Source organism: Syngnathus leptorhynchus, chromosome 2 (assembly GCF_054491065.1).
Source record: "Syngnathus leptorhynchus isolate UIUO chromosome 2, UIUO_Slep, whole genome shotgun sequence".
Classification (NCBI taxonomy): Eukaryota; Metazoa; Chordata; class Actinopteri; order Syngnathiformes; family Syngnathidae; genus Syngnathus; species Syngnathus leptorhynchus.
The window spans coordinates 6,323,240-6,349,808 of NC_141196.1; the positions used below are offsets into that span (position 1 = coordinate 6,323,240).

Consider the following 26,569-nt stretch of genomic DNA (forward strand, 5'->3'; position numbering starts at 1 on the left):
AGGGAGGAGTCGTCATGGAAACGTCTGCAGCCATTGGCCGTCCGCTCGCCGCTTCTGGCTGACGACTGAAGCATCCGATTGGCCTGCCTCCTTCCTTTCCATCTTTTTTCATCTTCCTGGTTAGTTCGTGTGTGCCTGGCCGCTTGGGCGTTCATCATCGGCGAGGGCCTCTTGTCAAGGACGCCGCCTGTGATTCATGTCACGTTAGTCAGTGGCTGTCTTAAGATGAGTGAATGATTCCAAATCATTGCCTCAGAATAGCTTAGTTGTGTTTGACTTATGCTATATTTTATTTGATACTCTGGAGTCCTTCTATAGATGTCCCCAAATAAGTAGCGACATTGGCATTCATTTTCATGGAAGTCTGTATTTCGCAATTGCAAAGGTAGCGCAAAATTTGATTTGAAAATGACTTTTCTCCCAAATCTTAGCATCTCTTAGCCTTCAAAAGTGCATCACCAAGTTTTCACGTATTTGGCCTTGTCAACCGGTGTTTCGTGACCTTCTAGCGGCCTGTGGCGGTATTGCAGGTGGTCTCCAAAATTGGAAATGGATAATAATTGTAACATTTTGAAAAATGAAATGGATTTATTCTTTAGACTTTATTTATTTTTCAGCTAAATTGATGAATTATTTACCCATCCAAAGTATGTCAAATCTTGCTGAGATTTCTGAAATAGACATAAAGGCCCAAATAAATAGTCTGTATAGCTCTATCCTTCTTCGGTGTGAAATAAAATAATAATTCACCAAAGCAGTGGTCCCCGAATTGCTTCTTGGTTATAATGTTGGTCCCTTGGTCAAACAAAACCAGTTGAAAACCCCTGACAATCTCAATGTCAGGCAAGCGGTTGTGCTCGGGCCCTCCAGTGGACAAACGAGGAATAACACTTATATTGAGAAGTAGCAGTGAATGTGTTATTTGTCGTCACGAGCCACGTTGGACTCCCTGGTGGGCCGAACATTCTCTCTCTCTCTCTCTCTCTCTCTCTCTCTCTCTCTCTCTCTCTCTCTCTCTCTCTCTCTCTCTCTCTCTCTCTCTCTCTCTCTCTCTCTCTCTTTCTCTCTCTCTTTCTGTCTCTCTGAATGAAGGCATCCAGTCGCCGCCGCCTTTCCTGTTTATTCCTGCCGCCCAGCCTCCCTCCCTCCCTTCTCTCTTTCGTTCGGCAGGTCCCCTCCCTGTCTGTCTGTTTGTCGTCGTTTGTTTCTTTCCTCCCCTTCCTACCTCGTGGTCCTCATCAGCACCCTCCTTCTCTTCCGCCTTCAGCGCCGCACAATCTTTAGCTGGCAGTGCTCCATTTCTTCTGTTAGCCAACGCGTTTTTCGGGCCGTTTATGAAGCCACGGAGAGACCAGGAAGGAAAATATGCAAAAGGGGCTAAAGTAAGAGGTGGAAGTGGGACGTGAGGAGTCGTCTAACGCCGATTTATATCCTTTTTTTTTTTTCCCTGGATGAGGGCGTCACTGTGCCCGCTAGCCTGGAATGCAGACTCCATTTGAACGAGCTGCACCTATTTGTCTTGGACGTTTCAAGGACGCGGACCTGCTAAGTGACTTTTTGGGACAAACGCGCACTGCGGTGACTGGCTCTGTCTCAGCATGTTGACGTGAATGGAGTAGCGACGCAGGGTGGGCCTGGCACTGGCACCCCACCTCCACATCCCCTCCCCACCATGCCACACATGATATCCTCAGAGTAGTTTAGTTTATTCGCTCTCCCCCCAATGGACTCTGCTATCTCATCCCCTGTCCAACTTCAGCTGTTACTTTTCCCAGGAAGAGCCAATAAAGCACAGCACCGCTCCGCAGATATCGCCGCGGACATTTTCCATCCGCGCATCGTCGTTTCCAATTGCTCCAGTGAGTTTGGTCGGTCATGGCGGTGAGTGTGAGCCTGGGCCGGGATACCAAATGGCTGACCCTGGAAGTGTGCCGCGAGTACCAGAGAGGCACCTGCTCGCGCTCGGACGCCGACTGCAAGTTTGCTCACCCGTCGCGGAGCTGTCATGTGGACAACGGCAGAGTCATCGCCTGCTTCGACTCGCTGAAGGTAAACGAGCAAAATATTTGCGCTGTCACTCGGGTTGACCTGCAGGTGCCTCGCTGTTTACCTTTTGGAAGGTGGTTCTCGTTGAACCATCTGGTTTGCTAGCTACGTTCGCTTAGGTATTAATACTTCACCTTTAATCCGTTGCAGAGCATAGGAAAATCCTAAAACGTAAACCATTTCATATTTAGTGCCCAGGAACCAGGTTGGCATGAGTTGTGTTGCGTTTAGACAAAATGTGTGCTTTGCCGCAACCATTTACGTTCTTGGTGACAAAGAACTACAGTTGGACTACTGCTGATTTTTAAACGGAATTATTGTTTTCTTTTTGGGCGGGATGGGGTTTCCCATTTTACTCCAAGTTTTTTTTTTTGTGGCAATCACAATTTTGGGTTAAACCCTTATATTTTAGTTCATTCATATCATTCATTCGCGGATTTTAGTTATTTGTGGCCCAGCCTGGTACCATTCCCCTACTGCATGTTAAAGTGGTGTTGATAGGGTTCATTTACAAGATGCAGTGCTTTGACGCCTTGTGGCACTTTGTAAAAGTAAATTGAGTGGCGCCACTACTAATTTCTATAATCTTGTGGCACTGTAATGCCATGCAATATGAGTGGAGGTGTTTCGTTTAGACATAAATAGTGCTTTGGCGCCATCTGGTATGAATGCTGCTGGAAACCTGAATTTCCTAACAGGGATCAATAAAGTCTCTCTCTCTCTCTCTCTCTCTCTCTCTCTCTCTCTCTCTCTCGTCACAAATGTATTCCTCTGCCACATCATGGTACCGACAAACGATGTTGAAGTGAGTTCAGAAGTTTCATCCTGCTGAAAACTGAAAATTTGAATCGGAACACAAAGCAAAAGAAATCTACAGGTCATAGCTTCAATACAAACAATCAAACAGGTTCATCCTACAATCCTTGGTCAGCTTCAGTTTGGCTCTCCTCCAAGTGCCACATTCAGGTGTGTCTTTTTCATCACGTCTACTCATTTGCTCGCGCCTGGCCCAGGAATGTGCTGGCAAATATGAGCCGAGGAGAGTCTCCTTAAATGTGCATGGGTGTCAGCCGTAACCGAATTTTGGAAAACACCTAGCGCTCTTATGCTAGTATCATCAGAAAATTGTCCATTGGTTGGATGATAGGTTACAAGAATTATGATACTTCATTTGTAATGAATAAATAACTTTGTGTGCCAAAATATTTCTGTAACATTTGGTGTCAAATCGTGAATTTCACGTCCTTACGTGGGCCTGTGCATCCTCAATTCTCAGCGCAACGGCGCTTGTGACTTACACGCCTTTCCCACACGGCCGCAACCCAAAGCGTTGGAAAATGTTGCTTTACTGCTTTTAGGTTTTCAATGACTGGGCGATGACTTGGTCAGTGGAGACATTTACGGCTGCAGCGTGGTTTGAGGTTCAAGCTTGCCCTTTATTCGGCGCCCTGATTTGTTACAGCTGCATATGCATACATCCACATTCAATACCATTTGGGCAAAACATGTACATTAAGTTGTTGCAAGGACGTACACGCTTCAGTGCTATGGGACCACAATTCAAATTTAAATGGACACCAAATTGTTTGCGTCAATCTGTGAATGAAACTTTTTTTTTTTTCTTAAAAAGACGACCACAAAAACCCACGAGTTGCATCAGCAAAAAAAAAAAAAGGATAATATTATGAAAAGAAGAATTGGTATGAAAATAAATCAGGTAAGACAGGAAAAAGGTATTTACAAACGGCATTACGTTAAAAAACCCCAATTGTGTGAATTATAGTGCACATTGATTATTTTTTACGTACAGAAAATATTGTACATAATAAGAAGAAGAATCGTAATTGGTTTCAAAATAAAATAGTTCTTGTTTGTTTGGATATATGTATACATATGTATAATGCAAAATGTCATACGTAGATGACCTAACGAAAATTAGCATAAATGTTTATGGTAATTCTAACCAAACATTCAACAACTGCCACTTTAGCGCGTTTAGACCAGCAGCACATACAAGGACACCAAAATGTGTAACTATTTCATTAACATTGGCTAGCTTGATGCTAAAATACGTGAGATGCCATGGGCAGGCTAAATGCAATTAGCTAACCGCTACATTACACACAGAGCACGGGAGCAGCAAAACATATAAAACAAACAATATAAAACATTTATCATAGGCAAGTCTTGTATTCTCAAGAAGAATTACAATATAATATTTATTCATTGTACATGCAGGTGGTCTGATAATACAATTTCTGCCCAGCTTGTGTTCGAAGTGTGTCTTTGCGGGACGTTTGGTTTCCTACCGCAAAGGAAAAGTGCGAGCCGAATCGTGTAGCATCTCATCCCGCAGCCGCCGCTGTCTCCTTGCTTATTGAGTTTGAATGCATTATTATTCCATTTTTTCACATTATGTCGTCCAGAGCAGCAGAGATGGAGAAGGCAGTGTAGAGGGGGGCCTAGCAACAGCACAGGAGTGCGTAGCCATTGGATAGTTTGATCATCCTGAGTGGCACGGCTGTTTTTAGCGCTGAGCAACAGTCTGCCTCGGTGTTGTTGGCATGAAGGGCAGCAAGAGGCCTGCTGCCGTTTTGCGCAGAAGGCCAGGAGGACGCGTTGGAGGCCTGCCTCGTGGAACGAGGAATTTACACAATTGGTTTACCGTTCCCGTTTTATGTTTGCGCCTGTCTGATTTATGAGCTCGCTGAGCCCGCAGATATGACTGTATCTTGAAATGTTGGTTGTTATTCGAATTTCCAGGAACTCAATATTTTGAACGTCGTATCATATGACCAAACGAGTAGCCACAAGGTGGCGCACATTCCCCGGCAGACTCTTCAACTTTTCGGTGTCTCGTCGTGTTCTTTGTTTAGCGTTTGCTGGGGCATTTGCACCAACTTGTGACTACTTGCCCGATTATGTGATACAACTGAGTTCCTGGAAATTTAAATAATCATATTTGCCGGCTCAGGGAAAACTTAAAACAGACAGGGGCAAGAACGCAAAAATGGAATGGTAAGGGATTAGTATAGAACTTAATTGAATGCAGTAGAAAAAATATAGTATAGCTTAATTCTCCGCAACAACAGTGGTACCTTTTGCCCCAACGTCTGACACATTGAACTCGAGGTGCAATAAAAGATGGTTTGACAACACGGAGCGCTGAGATGTGACCATCTGTTTCCATTCTCCAACTTTATCTCATCCATCTTGTTTGTTCAGCTTGTTGGCTACGAGGGAAATTTCACAAACTGCGGCAAATATTTTTGCGTAGTTCAAAATGAATACTTGTATTGGAGTCTTTTGTTGTTGTAGAATTCTGATTTAGCTGCTGTTCTTAGTGCCCTGCCACACTTATCTAATATCTATGTTAGCTTCATTGAACTAAAAAATTTCCATAAAGTTTTACTGGTTCAAAATTGTGACAGGTATTTATGACATCACATCATCTACACAGGGGTCAAACGTATACGGCCAAGTTCCCAGTGGCGCGAATAAGCTATATGTGCCCTGAGATTGGCTGGTGACCAAGTCATTGTTTACCGCACCTTTAACCTAAAGTCACCTGAGGTAGAGTCAAGTTCACCAATGACGCCAGTGAGTGCTCCAGTAATTGAAGAGATTGACTTTTTTTTTTCAGGCAGTACATGACCGCAATTGTTCTTTGCTCAGCCATAAGGTTTCCAAATGCGCATCTGAACATGTACAATTTCCTAGACGGCTGGCGCATTGTTCATAAATTATCCAGCACAAGATCCATGGAGACCTCATTAGTGCTTAATTTTAGCAGAACTTACAAAATGCCACCCTGTATTTAAAACCCACTTGATGCTTAGCTAACAAATCGTTCTGTTTTGCGATGATCATGAAATGGCAAGTTTTATCATTATTGGTGTAGCGTTGAGTCACAAATGTATTTATTTGTTGTTGTTGTGTTGTGTTCATATTTGGCACTGTGGTGTGTGTGTGTGTGTGTGTGTGTGTGTGTGTGTGTGTGTGTGTGTGTGTGTGTGTGTGTGTGTGTGTGTGTGTGTGTGTGTGTGTGTGTGTGTGTGTGTGTGTGTGTGTGTGTGTGTGTGTGTGTGTGCGTGTACTGTGCGTGTGCGTGTACTGTGCGTGTGCGTGTACTGTGCGTGTGCGTGTACTGTGCGTGTACTGTGTGTGTGTGTGTGTGTGTGTGTGTGTGTGTGTGTGTGTGTGTGTGTGTGTGTGTGTGTGTGTGTGTGTGTGTGTGTGTGTGTGTGTGTGTGTGTGTGTGTGTGTGTGTGTGGAGAAGTAGAAGTTCAAAAATCGATTATAATCACCGTCTATGCTCATTTCTGGTAGCTGTCAATGGTTTCTTACATTAGCATTAAGCTAGCAGACTCACATTAGACAAAATGAAATTGTTTGGTTACATTTGGGTATTTAAATGTTTAATTTCTTTTAATGTGTAAGTTTTACAGTTGACTTAAACTGCGAGTAACAAATAGTTTGAGGTTAGTACACTGCCTTTTATTTGAACAACTTAGCGAAAGAGTCTTTGTCTTTAAACCTCAACGTGAAGTTTGTACAGAATAGTATCCCAGTGTTTGCCAGCAAAAGCTAAGGAATACTTTTAAAAAGTGTGTTTTGATAAGTTTACACTTGTTAAAGTGTGTGGGAGGGGTAAAATGATCTTTTGACAGGGAACACCAACTGGGCATTAACCATAATAATAATAATAATAATAAGTTATTCTGTTAAGAATTCCAAGATTGACGTGCTCCTTTGCTTCGAGGTAGTTTGAGCAATTTGATGCTTGAAATCAAATCTGCTCCTGTCGTATTTATCTTTTGTGGTGGCCATAATGTTCCATAAGGTCATTTATGGTCTAATGTTTGGAGGCTCATCAGTGTGTCGCCTTTCCTGTTTTTTTATTTTTTTTATTCAGGGCCGCTGCGCGCGAGAGAACTGCAAATATCTGCATCCTCCTCCACACCTCAAAACCCAGCTGGAGATTAACGGCAGGAACAACCTGATCCAGCAGAAGGCCGCCGCCGCCATGTTGGCTCAACAGATGCACTTCATGCTACCCGGAGCGCACCTGCAGCCTATGGTGCGTCCCCAAATACGACATTCTTATTTCTTAAAATGTTGTGGCATTAACCCTTTTATCCCATTGGATATGCAAAGACACACCTGACAAGTCTAAATCCTGGGAAAAAAAATCATTTGTGATGGTAATGCTAGCATATAACGCAAATCACTCTAGATGAGCTAATTGATATTAGCATCGCTATGACATTAATCACACCGCAGTCTCTGCGAGAACAATGACTATTAAATCTGCAAATGTTCATACGACATATTTTACAGTGAAGCTCAGTGCTGCACAGTGTGGCGCAACATATTACTACACTAAAAGTATTCAATTGTATTTGAATCTTGTTGACTGTAAAAACATCTCCAAAATATGCCATTTACTGCAGCAGAGGTTCACTGTATATCGATGTCCAACCGACCTCTATCACTTCAAAATCTCTTAAGTTAGGGCACTCTTATGTCAAGGCGCCACTCTAAAGAATATCCTCTTTGTGACATTTTTGTTTGGTGGTAATGCTTTAAGATTTCGGACTGTACAATATGTCAATTGGCTCAGTAAATATCGTGAGGCAATGACGTAACAAACGTCGTTTTCTGAAACCCACAGACAACGTTCTCTGTGACTCCCTCGCTGGCGAATAGTCCCAGTATGCCATTTAGTCCCTACCTAAACCATATGGGCCAGAGCATGGGCTTGATGCCTGACCTGCTGCCCAGCACTCCCCTGCTGGTCCCTGGAAGTCCAACCGGCCTGTCTGCCATGGGCAACGCTGCGGGCGTGCCCAAACACTCCCGCACCGATAAACTGGAGGTATGGCACTAGATGTGTTCCTTTGGCGTACATTGAAAGGTAAACACGGGGTCGCGGTTCGTCGCAGGTTTGTCGCGAATTCCAGCGTGGGAACTGCACTCGCGGGGAGAGCGACTGTCGCTACGCGCACCCACTAGAGGCCGCCATGGTGGATTGCAATGAGAACTGTGTGATCGTTTGCATGGACTACGTGAAGGGACGCTGCGGCCGGGACAAGTGCAAGTACTTTCACCCTCCTACTCACCTGCAGGCCAGGATCAAGGCTGGACACAATACGGCCTCTGCCGCCTTGGTGAGTCAACACCACAAGGAAAATGCTATTTGGGGGCTCAGTCAGTCAATGTCAACCCTGTGACAATGTGCTGCTACACATAAAAGAAATGCATATAGACAAAAAAAAAAAATAAAAAACAACATTTTCATCAGATCTTCCTGTTTTAATTCTAGCCTTATCCCAAAAGTGGGTTAAGGTCACATGAGCGCTAATATCACACTGCAGCGTCCTCTGGTGGCCTTTTTTTTTTTTTTTTTTTACATCAGCATATATTTTACATTCACTACATTCAAGGTTTACCTTAAAACTAACAACTACAACAAAAGAGGATTCTATATTGTTCATTCAAATATCAAGAACTCATTTTGAAAGTGGAGCTACCCTAATGCTCCGCGGTGGGTGTGGTCAGGGTGTTCCAGCAGGAGGCGTGCAGTCGCTACCAAAGAGGCAAATGTTGGACAAGAGCAACGGCGCCCTCGTCTTCAACCCCAACATGTTCCACTACCAGCAGGCCCTTGCTAGCATGCAGCTGCAGCAGCCGGCCTTCATCCCAACTGGTGAGTGAGCAGCTGCGGCGCGGGCCCCTAAAAAAAAAAAGCATTTTTTTCCCCCTCACAATCCCTACGTCAATCAAACGTGTAACGCGTAGTCCATTTTTTGAATACAATTGTCAGATATTGCCGTCTGATCACATTGTATGACTATTTGTTGCTAAACTTAATACTTTGGCTTTCATTTTGTTTGCATGTCCGGCGATACGCCTCAACTCATCCCGCCAATGTGGCTTCACCTGTTGCCATGGTAACCGTCTCATTCCTGTTCCTCCCCTCATCCTCATCTTCTTGTCTGCCTGAATAAAAGTTACCATGATGCACGGCGCCCCCGCCTCCTCCTCCGCCGTTTCGTCGGCCTCCAGCGCAGTCGCCGATGTTCCTTTCACTGAATCCGCCACCTCCGATCAGGTTTGCCTTTGTCTTGTCTTTTAATTCGACTCTCTAGTATGGAAAGCCCTTCAAGCATTTATTCCTTTTCATTTCATATCTTCATATTCTTTAACTGTTAGTATGTACATAGGAAGGAATGACTGGAGAATTGTAGTTTCATGTACTGCATCAATTTTCCGTCGTCCTCCTTTAGTGAGGACTAAGTTGGAACAAAATGTTTGCCGTGTTAGAATGTTGTCGAGATGTTTGCTCTTCTTCTTTCACTTAATGTGTCATTTGATCACATGAGCGTTACTGGGCGTTCCATAAGGCCTTCTTTTATTGCTTCCTCCTCATCTTACCATTATCCAGACGTTAGATAAAACAGAAAACATGTTCCTCTTGCTAATGCTAAGAACAAGCCACAATAATATTAGCTAACCACTGACTAGGGATGTGCACGTGTTTAGCTGAACACTTTAAATGGCAACAGCCAGCTCCTCAGTTGTGCCTTTTTGCGCCTTTTCTATATTTAAGGAATAACTTCTTCTCTCCTCTTTGTGTCTCCCAGTAGAGCTTTCTGAACTTGTGACTCCCGATCCAGTGGAGCTCCAGTGCATCCCCTTAAATATGGAGGCCCAACTGTATCCTGTTCCCAAACTGCTGATGGGGACTCTCGTGGCCTTGGATTCAGTAAGCCTTTCTCCAAATGCTACTTAAGGCCCTACCCAACCCCTTTGAAAAAAAGAAAAGACAAATGTGTGCCTCTTTAACTGCACGCCAACTTTAGAGGTTGCGCCCAAGAGACGCTACCTTCTTCTCAGCCATAATAACCGACACCTTAAAAGTGCACTAGATGTGCATGCTCACTGAGCCGGAACAAGAGTTGGCTAAATCCATTCTTGGTTCTTTTGGTTTTTGCAGGAAAGGGATTTAAAGTTTTATGGCGTTGGGCTTTTTTTTTTTTTAATTCATAATTTTTGACAGAAATGGTTCTTGTTCTCACATTTTACATTATAATTTTGGACTGACCATTTTATATATTAATATTAGATTATATTGCTGACATTGTAATCCACGACCAAGGGACTGTCGTCATCTTCAATGGCATAGTATCATCTTGATCAGAAAAGTGATAAAAAAAATCAAAATATGTTCTCCATCAAAAACTGAGGGGTAAATGTGGGGAAAACAGATTAAAACAAAATATAAATAAATATTGGGGGTAAAAAAAAAACATCAACTGTACTTTGCAGTTGTTATACCACCAATCACCACTAGATGGCACACACGCCTACTTTCTTTTGAGTCTTGTACAAATCTTGGAAGCTCGCTTTTGAAGCTACAGAAATGAAAGTTGGCCCAGTGTTTCACTGGTAGCTTCAGAAACGCGCTGATAGCAATTATGGACTTGAAAACTTGATTTTGACCAGTATTCATCTGAATATGACAACAATGGCGTTAGCCCACTCTGGTTCTTGGTAGCTCAACAAAATATGAGACACAGACAAAGAAGAGGAAAGGATAGTTAGACTCATCTCAAAGCCAACCTTGTGAATGTTGATAACCAATGGAGGGAAGATGGAGACAAGTTGAATGACAGACTTCTAACAAACTATCACAATGTGTTTGCGGATGGCCTTGCGTGTAAATCCTTCTACGTTTCATTTGTGCGATATTCACTTGTGCTTATAATGTTGACTTCATTGGGATTTTAATTTTAGCTGCAGAGGAGACGTCATGCAAACGCAAAACAATGTTCAGGGAACATACACTCACTGTCATATATTTAAAAAAAAAAAAAAAAAAAAAAGAAAGTATATGGGATTAGTAAAAAGCCATGATATCGAGAGATTATCAATAATGAAAAAAAGTATTTATCCTGTATGACAGTGGTGCTCAAACCCCTGCTGTATAAAAAAAAATGAACTAAGATGAATAGAAAAGAATTTGATCATAATAGATCACATAGAAATAATAACTACTATAATCGTAAAAAATGATGGCAGGTGCAGAAATGATTGTGTTAGACTTTTATTGCGTTATTATTATTATTGTTGTTGTTGTTTTTATACTTGAAAGGCAGTTAAGAATGTTGACTTGTTACTTCCAACATTGCCTGGACAGTTGGACCAGTTTGAGTGGATTGGTTCTATTCTCCTACGGGAAAGTTATGTTAAAAAAAAAAGCGTCCATTATAGTTGTGTACAGCTAAAAAAAAAAAAAAAAAGCCATTCACAGTAACGTTTGTGTTTCACTCAAAGTCTATCTATAAACATATCCTACTATATACACAACAGTAGAATACTTCATTCATCATCAATTAACTGAACACACGGGTGACATTATGGCAACGGTTTTGTGTTCAATGAAGATTGTAAAAGCTACATTTTGATCTCAAGACAAAAAAAAAAAAGTGACTTTATGATGTTGACGTTAGACTGAATGCAAACACTTCAATCGGGCCAAAGTCATCCACTATTATATGCAAGGAACTGCACCATTTAATGCAATGCTGGATTCAAATGTACATATTCACTTTTTAAATGTCATTTTCATTTTGTTTCAAAAGTTTTGGGCTTGAATGTTTGACATTATAGAATCCATTCCTGTGTTTAATGGCTCTCAAGGGGCACTTGAAACTTGAAACAAGATCCCATGGTTTTGTCAAATGACTTTAAGATGAACAAAATTCACAAAAGAATTGTTTTAGTCGGGTGGACATTATGTGTCGATTGTAGCTTGCAAAATCCCTTCAATCTAAATTGTAACGTGCCTCTTTTAAATGGATTCATTGTCCCTGTACTTTAAGATGAAATGTACGATTTTGTTTTCGCGCTTTACATGATGAACACTTTTTGGGGCAGCTGTGCTGTTTTATTGAGTGTCAGTGTGGTAGGTTAGTATGTGCCGAAGAACGGAATAGAAGGCGTTTTAATAAATCATGTCTCGGTTTTGGTGAATGTATCCAACCCTTGGATGCTAATAGTGGCCCTGTAAAAGATGCTGACATGAATTTTGTTTGTTATGAAATCACTTGGTTGCTACGCAGAAAAGACCATCCAATTTTATTTATATAGCATTGGTAGATGTATCAGGGAGCTAATGGGGATTTTTGAAGTCAATACTTTATTTTTGTTTAAAAAACAAAAATATAAACAGTGGTGACAGACGGTCCACAAGTCTCCTTTTTTGGGGGGGTAGGGGTCGCTCGCTGTGCTGGCCGATGTCCATCCTCTACGAATGTGTGACCTTCACCTTGTTTGCACTTATGTACATATTAGAGAACTTTCTGACTATCCCTCCAAATGTTTATTTTGGATAAATTTAGACAAAAGAGTCTAATATAATCTCCAACCAGTGGATTGTTAATATTACTGTATGTCTATTGAGTACAGTGGAACGCTTTTACTTAATATTCTTTTCTTTAAGTGTTTATTATTTTTTGGCTTACGTAATGCTTGCTCTTTTATTTGAAAGAGGATGTTTAATAATAATAATAATAATAATAAATAATAATAAATCCCAATAATAATTGGGAGGTATTTGAAAACTCAGCGACTGTTGTTCTCTAGCAATATGACTAAAATGTAAGTTGGCCGTGTTGTAGCCTATTGCTAATCTATGCTAGCGCATAAGTAAAGTTCTAATTACGGTAAATATTTGTAGATAAAACAGTTTCTGGGCATAAATACAAAAAAAATACAATGAAAAACGTTAAATATGATTGTAACTGAGTTACATGTGCTGTTCTTTAATGCCTTGCTTATTTAACGAACGACTCCTAACTATTTGTTGGGGGTGGGCATTTGACAGCGGCAACATAACTCAAATATGTAGTTTATTTAGTAGGCTCTAACTTATGTATGCTAACCTAAAGTCAGAATCAGTGTAAATAGACGTACGAAAACATCTTTATTCCAGGAAGTCGCCAGCAAACTATCTGAAATTCATTGCATGCACGACCAACGTGTTGATAATCTGCCACATAGGATCCCTTGCTAGCTGTTGCTGGCGGGCGGCTAGGTTGGTATTAGTCCATATCAACGACATCGCTAGAGTGGGGGTGTCAGAAACACCAAATTGAGCACGTTCTCCCAAAACTTCGAATTTTACTCTGCGTTTTCACCACAGTTTTGATTTTGAAGCTTGCAGCGTTTAGATGTCCGCTCTTTCTTTTTGCTCCTGCAGCCTGCCATTTTGTTTCAATAGCGCTGCCCCCGGCTAGAGTGAGTCATCCTGATGAATTGTTTCACAGCCCTCCAACATATGAACACTAGTGCTGACAGGGAAGGGATGGAAAGCCATTTGATCATTCAGCCCGTATCACTGAGGCCCAGTTTAAGATCCCTGTACAAGTAAGCTGCTCGTCCTCCTAAATAAGACAACATAGTGCACTAGTAGAACGACAGTGTCTTAGTAGTAGTACGAATTTTTCGATAACTAATGCCACTTTTGGCCTACTGGTACACAATACAATTAAACTGGTACCCCATGTAAACTACTGTGCTAAATTAGTAACACCACTAGAAACCAGTATACCCTTTGTACTCAATAAGAAGACAATTTAGTGAACTTGTACAATGACTGTGCCTTACTAATAATCTTTTTCCTACCACTAGTTCCACTTTTGACCTCTTGTGCTCAATTCAACCTTACTGATAAATGACTCTGCTGCACTAGTAATACTACTAGGTCCAAATTATAGGCATATCATGCACTAGTAGCCTACTGAAGCTTACTAGTAGACAAATGGCCTGTTAGTGAGTAGAAATGTCATACGGCAACTCGTGGACTCTACTAATGTACTGAATTGTTTTGATGTACTTGATATCAGCTGAGGGTCCATGTACTAGTAGGCCAAACATGGCACTAGTAGTGACAGAAAAAAATTACCGAATCGCTAATCATTTTAATCATGCACCCCGAAATGTCACACTGCATTGGTAGGGAAAAAAATTCCTATTAAGACACAGTCATTCTACCAGTGCTGTGAATTTTCTTACAAGTGAATGCATACCAGTCCATGGACTTTAACTAGTAGTACAACTTTGACATACTTGTAGGACTATGTGCTATTAGTGCAGCAAAACGTCACTAGTTGATAACTAAGTGCTATTAGTTCTACGATGATATAAGATTCTATCATTACTGTTAACTTCTTGTGCTTCACTAGTAGTACACAGACTAGTCAATGAGTCAACTAGTGTAGTTTTGCCTCACTGATAGCATAGTTGTCCTACTAGTATGGCAAACCTGGCCTACTAATGAGACAAAGTAGTAGCACGCAGAACTATGTGTGCCTTTAGGACACAGTAGTGGTTTTGTGTTCATATTTTCTTTTTACTTTGATACTTGTGTCCAAAATATTCAAGAAACATACCAAGGTGTAGTTGGGAAGTTTGAGAATAAGCCATATACAAGGAAAAACTGCTGTTTATTGTTTGCCTCTGTTTCTTCTTCTTGTGCTTTTTACATGCCACGCTACTTGTCAGTTGTATACATTGTTGTTATGATCGTTATTATGACGAAGGTACCGTGCCTATTATTCTGCACTTTCTGTTTGACCTTTAATAAATACACATTGTGATCTCAGGGTGGTGTTTCTTTCATTGTTTGTGGCACTTCATTTGTATGTTTGCGATTCACTTGTGAGTGACAAAATCTAGATATTATATATATATATATATATATATATATATATATATATATATATATATATATATATATATATATATATATATATCAACATGTTCTTCCTCACACAAAGCAGCGGATATCGGTCCTGCTGATGGCATGAGGACCATCTACGGCCCTGTGCAACTCTCCTAGAGTAACTGCCTGTCTCCTGGAATCTCCTCCATGCTATATATATATATATATATATATATATATATATATATATATATTGTGACTTAAACAGGGGTAGACATTCACATGATCGAGCTAATTGTGGGCCCGATTATCACGACTGAAATTGTGAATGTTAAACCGATTCAATATTTACCATTGTGCATCTTAATACATAAGAATGAATAGAAAATTTGGGATATTTTTTTAATTTAGTTTTATTGGTTTTAGTATTCTGTGTATTTCTTTTTTTCAAATCCATATAGAGTATTGTTAATGCTTGTTTTCAGTGTCTTAAACTCCATTACAATATGTATACCAGCTTCTTCTTTGGGACATACAGTAATGTCAAAACATTTAAGATGATCCACAAAAGCACATGGATATCATTAATTGATCAATATTAAATCAAAGCTTTTATGCTATAATTATAGTTGTATTACCATAACACGTTTCAGTTTTTGGAATGAATGAGCCATTGATCACAGTATGCAAAATCAAGAATACTTTATTGTCCCCTTAGGACAATTTGTTTGGTGTGGACTCTGTGACAATTGATCACTGATTGGCTCTAAGCTAGTGAATCAGTGAATGAGATAGAAGACTACAAAAAAAAAAAACTATGAGACAAAAGCCAAGAAAACGATTATCGAGTAAATCAAGCTTAGCAAAACATTGCTTTATATTTCGACTTTTATCCATGTGACGGTCAAGGCTCCGAATATTCTGTGTATTTTATTTGGTGAAACCTTGACTGTGGATGATATAATAATCAATGAGATCTCATGTACACTACAATGTGATGTTCCACCCTGGCCACCCCATCAAAATCACGCCCCTGTTACTTGTGAGTGTTTCTTTGAAATAAAGTTATTATTCATTTATTTCCCACTGTCCGAAGACGGTTGAGTGTGATTGCTAAAGTATAGGCGACCCTTAAACTAACATCGGGGTTATACTGATGGCTGTGATTGGCTGGCGACCATTTCGGGGTGCACCCCGCCTTCCTTTCCAGAGTCAGCCGGGATAGGCTCCAGCTCGCCTGCCGACCTCATGAAGAAAGATGAGCAAGATAGACAGATGGAGGGCTTTCCGCTGTAAATCCAAACCTGCCTTTCGGAACCTCTGTGTTTAACTCTCCGCTGCAATTCAGGCGGGAGTGCGTCGGTAACACACACGGAGTCCGTCAAAAGGTGGACGGCATCCCCGGAAATACAAGCAGGCCCCGGCTGTCGGACGGACGGACACGCCAGGTTGAGGGGCACCGCCGTCAGCGCGCTCATTGCGTCCGAATGGTGACGCCAAAATAGAATGCGGTACGCGGCGTGCGTCACTCGACGACACCACCCCGACAGTGCCTCTTTGTAACCGGGTCGGACCCCTGACGAGCCCGGGTATGGGACCGCGGAGATTTAGCCACCGTCGAGCTAGCTAACAGGCGGAGTGAAGCGGAGAGGGTAGCAACTTTTCTCCCCCTTTACACGCCGAGTTTTTCCATCCTAAACTGGTGGCAGTTATGACCCATCGAGTTTATTTTACCCACAAATAGACGACGTTTGATATCGTTGTCTTGGCCTGGTTTCTGACAAAAGAATAGGGGTGTACAGGGCCCGTCAATGTTTCGGGGCGTCGCGAAGCTAATCCGTTAGCCACTCCAAGTTAGCTTCGCCTCAGTCCACCACCAATGAAGGAGTACAAAGTGGTCGTGCTGGGCAGCGGCGGCGTCGGCAAGTCGGCGCTGACCGTCCAGTTCGTCACCGGCACCTTCATTGAGAAGTACGATCCCACCATCGAGGACTTTTACAGAAAGGAGATCGAGGTGGACTCGTCCCCGTCTGTTCTGGAAATCTTGGACACTGCGGGCACCGAGCAGTTCGCCTCCATGCGGGACTTGTACATCAAGAACGGGCAGGGATTCATCCTGGTCTACAGCCTGGTTAACCAGCAGTCTTTCCAGGTAAGAAAGAAACTGATTAGTACACTCGGCACCTTCTCTCTGAATTGGATGACCCTCCTACTCCCTATTTATCGCAGGGGATCCATTTGTGATGGGAACAAATCTGTGAAATTGACAGACGATCAAAACATGGAGAACTAGAGTTTGACCGGTTAAAGAGCACCACCGGGCATAGTCCTACCTTCTATGTAATAAATATGCCCAAAGTGCCCCAATCAAATAAAAAAAAAAAAACATTAATCTTACTCAGGGGTGTCAAACCTATTTTTATTGATGGCCGCATCATAATCATATTTTCCATCGGAAATGATATACATGACATACAGTATGGGCTATACAACAAACTGACAAATATTAAGTTTAGGAATCGAGTCAAATTTTTTTAAATAAAAAGTGTAGATAATTTGCAATTTTAGCATTGACACATGAAGTTTTCAATTTGTCTTCGCGGGCCTCATGAAATGATGTGGCAAGCTGACTGGCCCCCGGGCTTATGGTCTTACTGGTTTTGAATTGAACAATTTTCTTTATTTGACTGCTCAGTGAATCACGTTCATTGCGGATGATTCGTTTGAAAAACCTGAGATGAAATTAGCATGTAACAAGTATCCCAAATATTTCTGCACAAATATTTTCAATATTTTTTCCTTTCCTTTCTGCTACTTTCATCATTTGAATTGGCCAAAATGTCACCAATCCAATATTCACTTCTTCCTCCTCCTTTGAGGACATCCGACCCATGCGAGACCAAATTGTGCGAGTGAAGCGCTTCGAGAAGGTGCCGCTGATCCTGGTGGGCAACAAAGTGGACCTGGAGTCAGAGCGTGAGGTGGCGGGCTCTGACGGCCGTGCCCTGGCCCAGGAGTGGGGCTGCCCCTTCATCGAGACCTCGGCCAAGAGCAAGACCATGGTGGACGAGCTGTTTGCTGAGATTGTGCGCCAGATGAACTATTCTACACTGCCCGAGAAACAGGAGCAATGCTGCACCGCCTGTGTGGTACAGTGAGGAAGAGGTACGGATGCTCATGTACTCGGCCCGGGTACGTCCCATAAAAGTATCTGCAGGGATTCTATTCCACCTGAGAAATTTCAGTCCTAGTAGAGTGATATTAGTGTCATAATCAGAGATGTACTAAAAAAAATGTAATGTCTAAAATGTTATTTGACTCGATTTGAACCTCTCACTCATTGGCTTTAAGATGGCGCCGAAGCAATAGTTTTATATTACTCATCCTTTGGCCAAATTTGTGCAGGTTCTCTGTGTATAAAAAAAACAAAACAAAATGGAAGCTCCGGTTTGACAAAAGTAGAAATGAGACCATCAGATTACTGCTCCAGCACAACGTGATGTGTATAAGCGACAAGAGATGTTGCGATAAGGACGAGTAGGCGAAAACATTTAAGATGGATGTTCGACGGGGGGCGAACCACAAACGACGCCGCTCAGCGGTTCGAGCAAACGAGCGAAGCAGACAGTTTAAAGAGGAAAACACCACATCCTGAATAAGAAATGACGTTCCGAAACAGGAAGTGACATTGTTGCAGAGCAGCAGCAATCTATTTTCTGAAACTAAAACATAGCTTACCTCAGTTCTAATTTGTTCCAGGGATTTTTTTTTATTCATTTAATCCCAGCAATTAAATCTCTTCATTCTTCAAAATGTTTTGTTTTGGCTATGCTACATCCATATTTGCCAGCCGCTTTCATTTTAATATATACAATTTGCACAGGACCAGTCAAACTTAAAATAAGTCCAGACAATAAAGGAATCGATTATCAAACTAATCGGCAATTCTTATCCTAGATTGCTCGTTTCGTTTTTGTGATAGTCAGTTTATATTTGGTAAATTTATATTTGGTCTTTTCTTGAACTGTCAATTTAAAATAATGTTCTGTTTCTGTATAGGTTGACACTTTATAGATGTTTTTGTAGCCAATTCATTGATAATGAATCACAAAAATCACGGCTTACTCAATTATTGAAATAATTGTTGATTGCAGCTTTAATATCATGACTATAGATTTATGTCATATTAGTTCTGAAAAAAATTTGTTGGTTTTATTTTGTAAAACATGTTTTGATACAGTCTTGCTGACTAGTGGATTTCATGTGTGTCTTTCCAGATGCAGTGTTTGTCAGATCAGCGGGGGCAAGGGAGGGGGGGGGGGGTGAAAGGAAGTGGGGGCACCTGCACAACATGGCCGCCCGGTTTGAAGGTTCCCCGGCATCTTAATGCAGGCGTAACCAACCGCCAGCCGACACTCCTATTTTTGATATCCCGATTTTCAGAGGGACGTTTGGGTCGCGCCGCCACTCGAAAAGCCTTGAAAGGACCACGGAGAGACTTGCCACGTAGTCAAGTGCTGGTGAATTTGGTCCCCTGCCCATCTCCTTCCCCTCCTCCCTTTTAGTCAGAAAAATGTAATAACCAACAAGTGTTTGTGAGGCAGCAGCTCCTTTTTAAAGCTGCTTTAATCGCCATTGTATACTTTCTTATTATTAAAACTTGTATTGCGTCACTATGGGATGCCGTTTGGGCAATTTTTTTTAACATTCTTTACATCCAGCTTAAGGTACGTGCACTAGCACGCTCTTTGTCAACATTCGGCCCACTCGTAATAGTCTCCCGGACCCTACTAATAACAAAAAATGTCTGCTAGTAATTTTGCCTTTCTTCATCTTTACGATTAAGACAGTTGACTAGTAAGACTGCTTATTAGTAGGTCAACTTTTGCATACTAGTCAAATGACTGGATCTTAAGCTGGATATTAAGTATATTAAAAAATAAAATGCTCACAATGGCTTTCCATACGTCATTGGTTTTAGGGGAGTCTGAAGTATTTCATCTTCAGGAAACATTTTGAATTTTAAGCACGAACACTGAAGTTCCACTTTCAGTATATTGCTCACTTTATATGTTTCAATTTCTTTTTTTAGTTTTACAAAGTGTTGACAGGATGGTTGAGTTTATTGAACCAAGGCTTCTTTTTTTTTTTTTTTTTTTTTTTGCAGTAAAGGCCCGTTGTTAAATGTTCAAATCCATGTTTGATGCGGCGATTTAGCTCAATTTGAATGACTTTTGACTTGAGCCTCAGTAACACGTGTGTGGATCATATGGACGGACACTTGTCTCCCCCGTGCGCTTTTTTTCCAGCGTCTCGGCGGCGGCGGAAGGACCAACGCAAGCACACTTGTCCACATGCATATTTTGTCTTTTCATCATTTCCACTTGACCATTTGTTGTCATTCAATAAGTCTAGCTGCAAACTGTTAAGCGGATTTAACATTGCTTTGTTTTTTTCCCCCCCCCTCTTAATAGTATCATATTTATTAAAAACTTAAGATGTGATTAGCCAGTTTTAAACATTTTGATTTGATACTAGGTTTTTGCTTTGGTGACATCAGGCTACAAAGGTATATATTGTTTGTTTTTATATTAAGATGAGAATTTAACAGAGCCTTAAAATAATTTCTGATGCATCTCTGTGTCTCGTTTCTTTTTCCACTAACACACGTGTCAAACTCAAGGCTCGGGTGCCAGATGTGGCCCGCCACATCAATTTACAAGGCCCGCAAAGACAAATTGTGCATCGGATTCATATGTCAATACTAAGATAACAAATACTTTTCATTAAAAAAATAAAATAAAGATATTGCCAGCAAATTTTATTGCCATTCATAGTGTTTAAATATTTGAGCAGTTTTTATTAGTCTCTGTTTGGAAAGCTAGTTTGTTGTGTAGCTAATACTATAAATACTCATATGAGACGTTCATACATTTATTTGGGTTGATAATTTGAATGACCCTCCGAAGGAAACTATGACTACGATGCGGCCCGCAGCAAAAATAAGTTTGACACACTTGCACTAACAGAAGTTTTTATTGTGTCCTCAAATGCTAAAATTAGCATACAGCAATCAATTTACTAGCACACCATTAAAATAGTAGGACAACTTTGGCATTTGACTTAAAATACTTCTACAAGACTCCTATTTCTTACTACTGCACTGACTTTTCTTACTAGTGTGGAGAAAATGTGCACTAGTGCACTAATCTCTTGTTGGAAAAAAGTATGGAATAAGTGCTCAACTTGCTTTTCTAGTAATTAGCATTTAAACGGGCTTCCGCCTCATTTCTCAAAAAATATTGCAGTTTATCCTCCAACCGTTAGAGGCAGTGCTTTTTTTTTTTATCTTAAAGCTGTGACGTCAGGGGTAAATACGGAAGTGATGGTCATATTTACGCTACGACCTGCCAACTGAGACAAGACAGAAAAAAAGACCTGACATGGCCAAGTCAGCGTGAGCAAACATGAAATCTGTGTTTGTTACTGTGGGCACGACAAGTTTTGACGACCTCATCAAGGAAATCACGTCCATTGAGGCTGTTAAGGTGATTTTAATTTGGAGCACCAAAATAGCTGTTTATTGAATACGTATGTCGCAGCACAGAATTCCAAACGGTGTTTTATTAGGTTGTGCTCAGATTTAACAAAGATTGTACAACGTAAACTTCTCAAGTAGAAGTGTATACCAAAAAGCACACCATTTTTTTTTTATACATGCCACAAGACGACACCAAAGCTCTAGTTTTATATTAGACATGGCTTTGGCAGATTTGCAAATGTTATGACTATCCAGGTTGATTGTATTTCAAGTGAATAAACCGGTGGTTATTTTTCTTCTACCAGGCATTAAAGCATCGTGGCTATGAACGGTTGGTTCTCCAGGTGGGAAGAGGAGCCGTTCTGCCGGATCCCAAGAACTTTCCGCACGTCACCATGGAGGTTTTTCGCTTCAAGGACTCCATAGCCAAGGACATGGAACAGGCAGATCTCATTGTCAGTCATGCGGGCAAGTACTCTCTAATGCTCGTTTTCTGTTTGAATACATTTTACTCAGTTGCAAATGTAAGCGTAACTACGAGTGGATATAAAAAGATTTTGTGACGTTGTAAAGGTGGGGGATGAAAATCAAAATGATTATCTTAATCTTCTATTGTTTTAGCATCTTTTTATGGCTTTTAGCCAGCCTCCACACCTCCATTAGGCCCTGAGCAAATATTATGTTTAGAGTGCTGTATTTCTGCCAGTAATATGGTTAAAAATGCTTCATTTTTAAAGAGCATCCCGCCTAGCTTGTGTGTGAAATTCCTTGCCTCTATATAACTGTAATAATGAACAAAGGCCAGTAGATGGCGACATTGTATCACTTCGGATTAGAGATCAGCATGACTTTTAAGTAGAAGATGAAGATAAAATGGTAAATCACGGCTGATCATGTGAATTCTGGGGCACAGAAATGACAAAATGTCACAAATACTCTAACAGATTGTTTGTCTGCACAGTTTGGTGTCAACAGCATCTGTGCCACCGTGGGTAGTTGAAAGTGTGTGTTGTGACCGTGAGAGCAGGTGTTCAAGGAGTGACTGGTGAGCACTGTGTTAAAAAAAAAAAAGAAAGTCACCAACTTTGAAAACAATTCCATAGACTCCATTTCCAACTTTACACACATGTCCATGTCTACCTTTGGATGCTTTTTTTTTTTTAACGTTCACACAGTCCATTCAAACATGTCGACATGTGAAGTGAAACCGGGAATTTGCCAATGGGCTCATGTACACATTGAGGAATGTGGATCTTGTTTCTGTCAGGGGCCGGAAGTTGCTTGGAGGCACTGGGTGCCGGCAAAGCCCTGCTGGTGGTGGTCAATGACAAGCTGATGGACAACCACCAGCTGGAACTGGCCCGACAGCTGCACAAGGACTCGCACTTGCTCTACTGCACTTGCCTGTATGTAATGAAGAACTGGGGAGGGGTTCTCAAACGTCACATTTTAATGCGATAGAGTTGATGTTTTTCTGTTGCATGAAGTGATAAAGATAGTAAGAGTTGTTAGCACGTTAGCATGTAGTACGTTTAACCTCCAAATTCGGCCCAAAAAAAATCATTCTGGTTTGGGTAGCTGGCAGAATCCCATCTTACTTTTTACATTTTCAATGTTTTTAAACATAGTCTTTTTTTTTTTTTTAGTATTGTAGAAGAGGAGCGTAGAATGCAAAGAAATGAGAAAGTTGCTTATCTTTGAAGGAAAAAAATTAATAAGTTAATAATCGTCCCAAGAAAAAGAAAAAAAAACCTAATTAAACAAGCATAAAGTTGTGTTTTTTTTTTTTCAAATGATCAAAATATTATTATGTTAAACTAACCTTAAACAAGGGAAGAAATGCATATTTTAATGTGAATTTCAAAAAATACATTGTGATTAATGGATTATTATTCTTTTTTTCTGAAAAAAATCCTTTGTTCTGGAAAAAAACAAAAATCTACAGTGGACAGTTTGCGTATTTTATCTATTCATGTTTTTGTTTTTTTGTTTTTTAATGAGAACCCCGGGACTAGATTGTACAGTGTTTAAGTTTAATGAGACCGTTTTTTCCCTCTTTTCCTCTCGCAGAACGTTAACAGAAACCCTGAGGAGCATGGACCTTTCCGTCCTTCAGCCTTTTGTGCCGGGTCAGCCAAAAAGATTTGCAGACTTTATGGACAAAGCACTTGGACTCAAGTAAAGCTTTGCGTCACTTTAATTTGGACTTAATATGGAACATTATTAATATTGCCTGGGGCTCTGGAATTCATGCCCACCCAAACAGTAGGGCTCATTTACACACCAACTCCCCTCTCACACTGAGTTTTCTCACCTATGACATGATCTGCTAGGCTGGGTGAAGATCCTGTGCCACTTTCAAGTGACAGCATGGCTACACTGCATTTTACTGCAGAAGCAAACACATCCCATTCCAAGTGCCTTGGTATCATGTCAAAGCTGAAAGGTAAGCCGAGCTGCAATGAGTTTTGATGGGTGAACAATAGCTGCCAATGTTTGCTTATGCTAAGCGACTATTTTGACAGAAGCATGCCAGAAACATGTTATGAGTACTACTGGGAAGTGTTGCGGTATTTCTCCTTTAACATGATCTATTTTCATATCCTCAGTAAGGAACAGCAGTTTTATTTTGTTTCATTTTTTAATCAATCTAGTGCTCCATCTTGTGTATGTGGGCCAAAGTGCAATTCAAGCTGTTTTGTCTATGCGCTATCAATGTCACCTCTGTCTTGTATGTTTTGTAGACCTCGCTCCAGTAAAGGCAATGAAGTATCATACTCATAGATCACTTTCTACACTTCTCAGCATGTAAAAATACACATACAGTCAGTCAACCTTTGCTTGGGAATGCATCATATACTAGTAGTGACCACATTATAAAAAAAGAATTGCTGGTTTTACCATACCAACGCCCTTTAAACATTTAGGCTTATTGAAGACACACTTTTAAAGTACAAATTAGAGGCACAGTGTGCTTGCCTCCAGTAGAAGTTTATTGTAAAACATCCCAAAAGCAAACATGATTCATATTATTTTGTCAAACAAAGATTTGCGAGCATAATGTTAATAGATAGCAGAAAACATTATTGGATGGGCTAACAGAAATTAGCATTATTTGAGTAATCATGTCGCTCAAATTTTTTTTGGACCACCCATGATCAGGCTTTTGCTGATGATGATCGCAAGGAAGAGAAATGCTCACATTTTGCTTATGTATGGCTTTGATTGAGATATTTCCAACTCTCTTAATTCAGCTCAGAGAATAATAGTATTAAGCACTTGAGTCCCCCCCCCCCCCCCCCCCCATCTAGCAGATGGCTCCTAACTGATTGTTAGCCGTCTGCTTGTTCAGACCGGTTCTACCAGCCTGTTCAATAGGATCCACATGATGTTTGCGCAAAGCCTCAAGTAATTTAATAAAGGTGGACACTCGCTCTTTCTCTCACGGTGTCGTGCGTGACGGCTATTTTGTTTTTTTCCCCCCTCCTTCCTTTGCGCTTCTTTTGACATCTTGCATCGCTGCCAGACAGTGAGTTGGTTGTTCGAAGCAACTCTATGACATAATGACAAGAGTTGAGGGCTTACTGTATGGCTGTACTGTTATTTATAATAAATGGATTTTTTTAATGTTGTTTTTCTTCCTTTTTTTTTTAAGTTTAGCATCAGCACTTCCTCTTAACCTTCCTCTAGGACGTTCTTTACTCTCGCCTACTTCTGCCTTGCATTGAGATGTATCGTTATAGGAGAATATTAAAAGCAGGCACAAATGTTAAAATGGTGCTTGTATTTGTACTTTTACAAGTACAGGATTAGGATTAGTCCTTTTACCAGAGTCTACTTTTGCCACCTCTGTGGATATGTCATTAATCTGATAACTTTGAAATTATGCAGTCGGGCAAAATACATAGTTAAAAATTATTATGTGTACACACTTGAGGACAGCCGGAATGCCGTGACTCCTGTTTTCATAAGTGCATGAAAAACAACTTGATTTAAAACTGTTATGTCGAGCGCTTTAAGAACAATCGTCCTATTCATCACAACAGAACTGGACCAAGGAAGGCCATTGCAGAGAATCACAACTGTGTCACTTTTACAGTAACTTTAACAAACAACTGAAAAGATACACAACTCAGAAAGTTAGCGGTATTAGGATTTGGGGTAAAACTTCAAGATGAAACTGTAGAAGTTCTAAATTTCCAATGTTTCCGATCTTTTTGTTTGTCCCTCTTGCTGTTCTTACAAGAAGAATGACAAAATTCACATCAGGTCTTTGTTCCATTGTTTTTTTTCGGGACTCTTCCAGTTTGTGTTGCTCTTCAATTCAAATCCATTGACCAATTTGAATGAGGAGATTTTGTGGTTGATTCTTGGCTCAAATTTCAGCACTTCAAATGTATTCATCAGAAATCTTTGGGTTTTCTGTCGGCTAATAAAAGATTTTGAGCCAATTCTTATTTCTAAACCCCAAGCCATAATATAGGGAGTTTCATATTGTTGATCAACAGATTTTTGTTTTCTGTCCGTGCAAATCCACGTGTTCCCATTCAAAAGCCCTTCCGTGGCAAAAAGGCCGCTTAATCAATCCAATCAAAGACTTAGTTGTTGTTCACATGCATCCATGTTTGTCTCATTAAGTCAAACGCAGATAAATTTGCGAGCTTCATGTTGTGGATTGTCGTATGAATGTCACTTTTAAAAGAAATACACACTGGGTCTATTGTCCACAGTCTTTATATTTTATTAGTTAATAGTAATAAAAGTCCCCTTTTTGTTTTGATTGTTTTAATAAGCATGGCGTCCCAACTAGAGGGCACGTCATTATATCTCGGATCCTTTGTGTGTTTTGTGTGCACTTGTTTGCCGATGGCATCGTAGCACTTTAGTGTCCGCCCCTCGGCAGCCAAACCCGCCCTCGCTGTGCTGTGATTGGTTACTCGACACCGGAACTTCTACGTTTTCCTCCCTTTCTTCGCTGTGATTGGCCACGCTGTTGCCAGACCCGCTAGTCTCTCGCTCTCCTTCGCTGTCATTGGCTTTTCCCATCTATTCCACATTATTTTTAGTGCACATTTAAAAACAGGTTTGACAATTCATTCAAAACGCAAAAGATAAAAACGATTGCCAAAGGTTACAAAAATACTCATAAAACGCTATGATTGGCCAAGTAGCTCCTCTAACGCAAGTACGCCCGCCCATCTTTTACTGTGATTGGCTGCGCCGCTAACGGAACCGGCATCTCACGTTCACTT

General features: G+C 40.8%; 3 protein-coding genes across 5 annotated transcripts; all 3 read left to right on the plus strand.

Annotated features, from left to right (window-relative positions):
- Nucleotides 1–1,072: 1,072 nt before the first annotated feature.
- On the plus strand, nucleotides 1,073–14,716 carry mbnl3 (muscleblind-like splicing regulator 3). 3 transcript variants are annotated; one of them, XM_085938607.1, is made up of 7 exons: nucleotides 1,073–2,049; nucleotides 6,962–7,126; nucleotides 7,721–7,924; nucleotides 7,992–8,216; nucleotides 8,608–8,755; nucleotides 9,060–9,160; nucleotides 9,696–14,716. In XM_085938607.1, the coding sequence occupies exons 1-7, from the start codon at nucleotides 1,876–1,878 to the stop codon at nucleotides 9,711–9,713; spliced, it is 1,035 nt and encodes a 344-aa protein (XP_085794733.1). In that variant the 5' UTR covers nucleotides 1,073–1,875; the 3' UTR covers nucleotides 9,714–14,716. The 3 variants fall into 3 exon arrangements, with proteins under 3 accessions (XP_085794733.1, XP_085794743.1, XP_085794752.1); XM_085938617.1 differs by having other exon boundaries at nucleotides 1,075–2,049; nucleotides 9,693–14,716; XM_085938626.1 differs by lacking the exon at nucleotides 9,060–9,160 and having other exon boundaries at nucleotides 1,851–2,049; nucleotides 9,693–14,716.
- A 1,202-nt stretch (nucleotides 14,717–15,918) lies between these two features.
- On the plus strand, nucleotides 15,919–20,595 carry rap2c (RAP2C, member of RAS oncogene family). Its single transcript, XM_085904908.1, has 3 exons — nucleotides 15,919–16,928; nucleotides 17,656–17,941; nucleotides 19,054–20,595. Exons 1-2 carry the CDS (start codon nucleotides 16,656–16,658, stop codon nucleotides 17,932–17,934), a joined length of 552 nt encoding a protein of 183 aa, XP_085761034.1. The 5' UTR covers nucleotides 15,919–16,655; the 3' UTR covers nucleotides 17,935–17,941; nucleotides 19,054–20,595.
- Nucleotides 20,596–21,153: 558 nt separating this feature from the next.
- Nucleotides 21,154–25,014, plus strand: LOC147060452 (UDP-N-acetylglucosamine transferase subunit ALG13). Its single transcript, XM_085906465.1, has 4 exons — nucleotides 21,154–21,324; nucleotides 21,623–21,785; nucleotides 22,585–22,723; nucleotides 23,388–25,014. Exons 1-4 carry the CDS (start codon nucleotides 21,244–21,246, stop codon nucleotides 23,497–23,499), a joined length of 495 nt encoding a protein of 164 aa, XP_085762591.1. The 5' UTR covers nucleotides 21,154–21,243; the 3' UTR covers nucleotides 23,500–25,014.
- Nucleotides 25,015–26,569: the final 1,555 nt, after the last annotated feature.

Bases quoted from the DNA above. Each gene is read 5' to 3' on its own strand.
- mbnl3 (XM_085938626.1), top strand. From the start codon at position 1,876: ATGGCGGTGAGTGTGAGCCTGGGCCGGGATACCAAATGGCTGACCCTG. The intron at 7,925-7,991 runs GTATGGCACTAG...GGTTCGTCGCAG, and splicing joins CCCGCACCGATAAACTGGAG to GTTTGTCGCGAATTCCAGCG. The intron at 8,217-8,607 runs GTGAGTCAACAC...GGGTGTGGTCAG, and splicing joins ATACGGCCTCTGCCGCCTTG to GGTGTTCCAGCAGGAGGCGT.
- rap2c (XM_085904908.1), top strand. From the start codon at position 16,656: ATGAAGGAGTACAAAGTGGTCGTGCTGGGCAGCGGCGGCGTCGGCAAG. The intron at 16,929-17,655 runs GTAAGAAAGAAA...TCCTCCTTTGAG, and splicing joins TTAACCAGCAGTCTTTCCAG to GACATCCGACCCATGCGAGA.
- LOC147060452 (XM_085906465.1), top strand. From the start codon at position 21,244: ATGAAATCTGTGTTTGTTACTGTGGGCACGACAAGTTTTGACGACCTC. The intron at 21,325-21,622 runs GTGATTTTAATT...TTCTTCTACCAG, and splicing joins CGTCCATTGAGGCTGTTAAG to GCATTAAAGCATCGTGGCTA. The intron at 22,724-23,387 runs GTATGTAATGAA...TTCCTCTCGCAG, and splicing joins TTGCTCTACTGCACTTGCCT to AACGTTAACAGAAACCCTGA.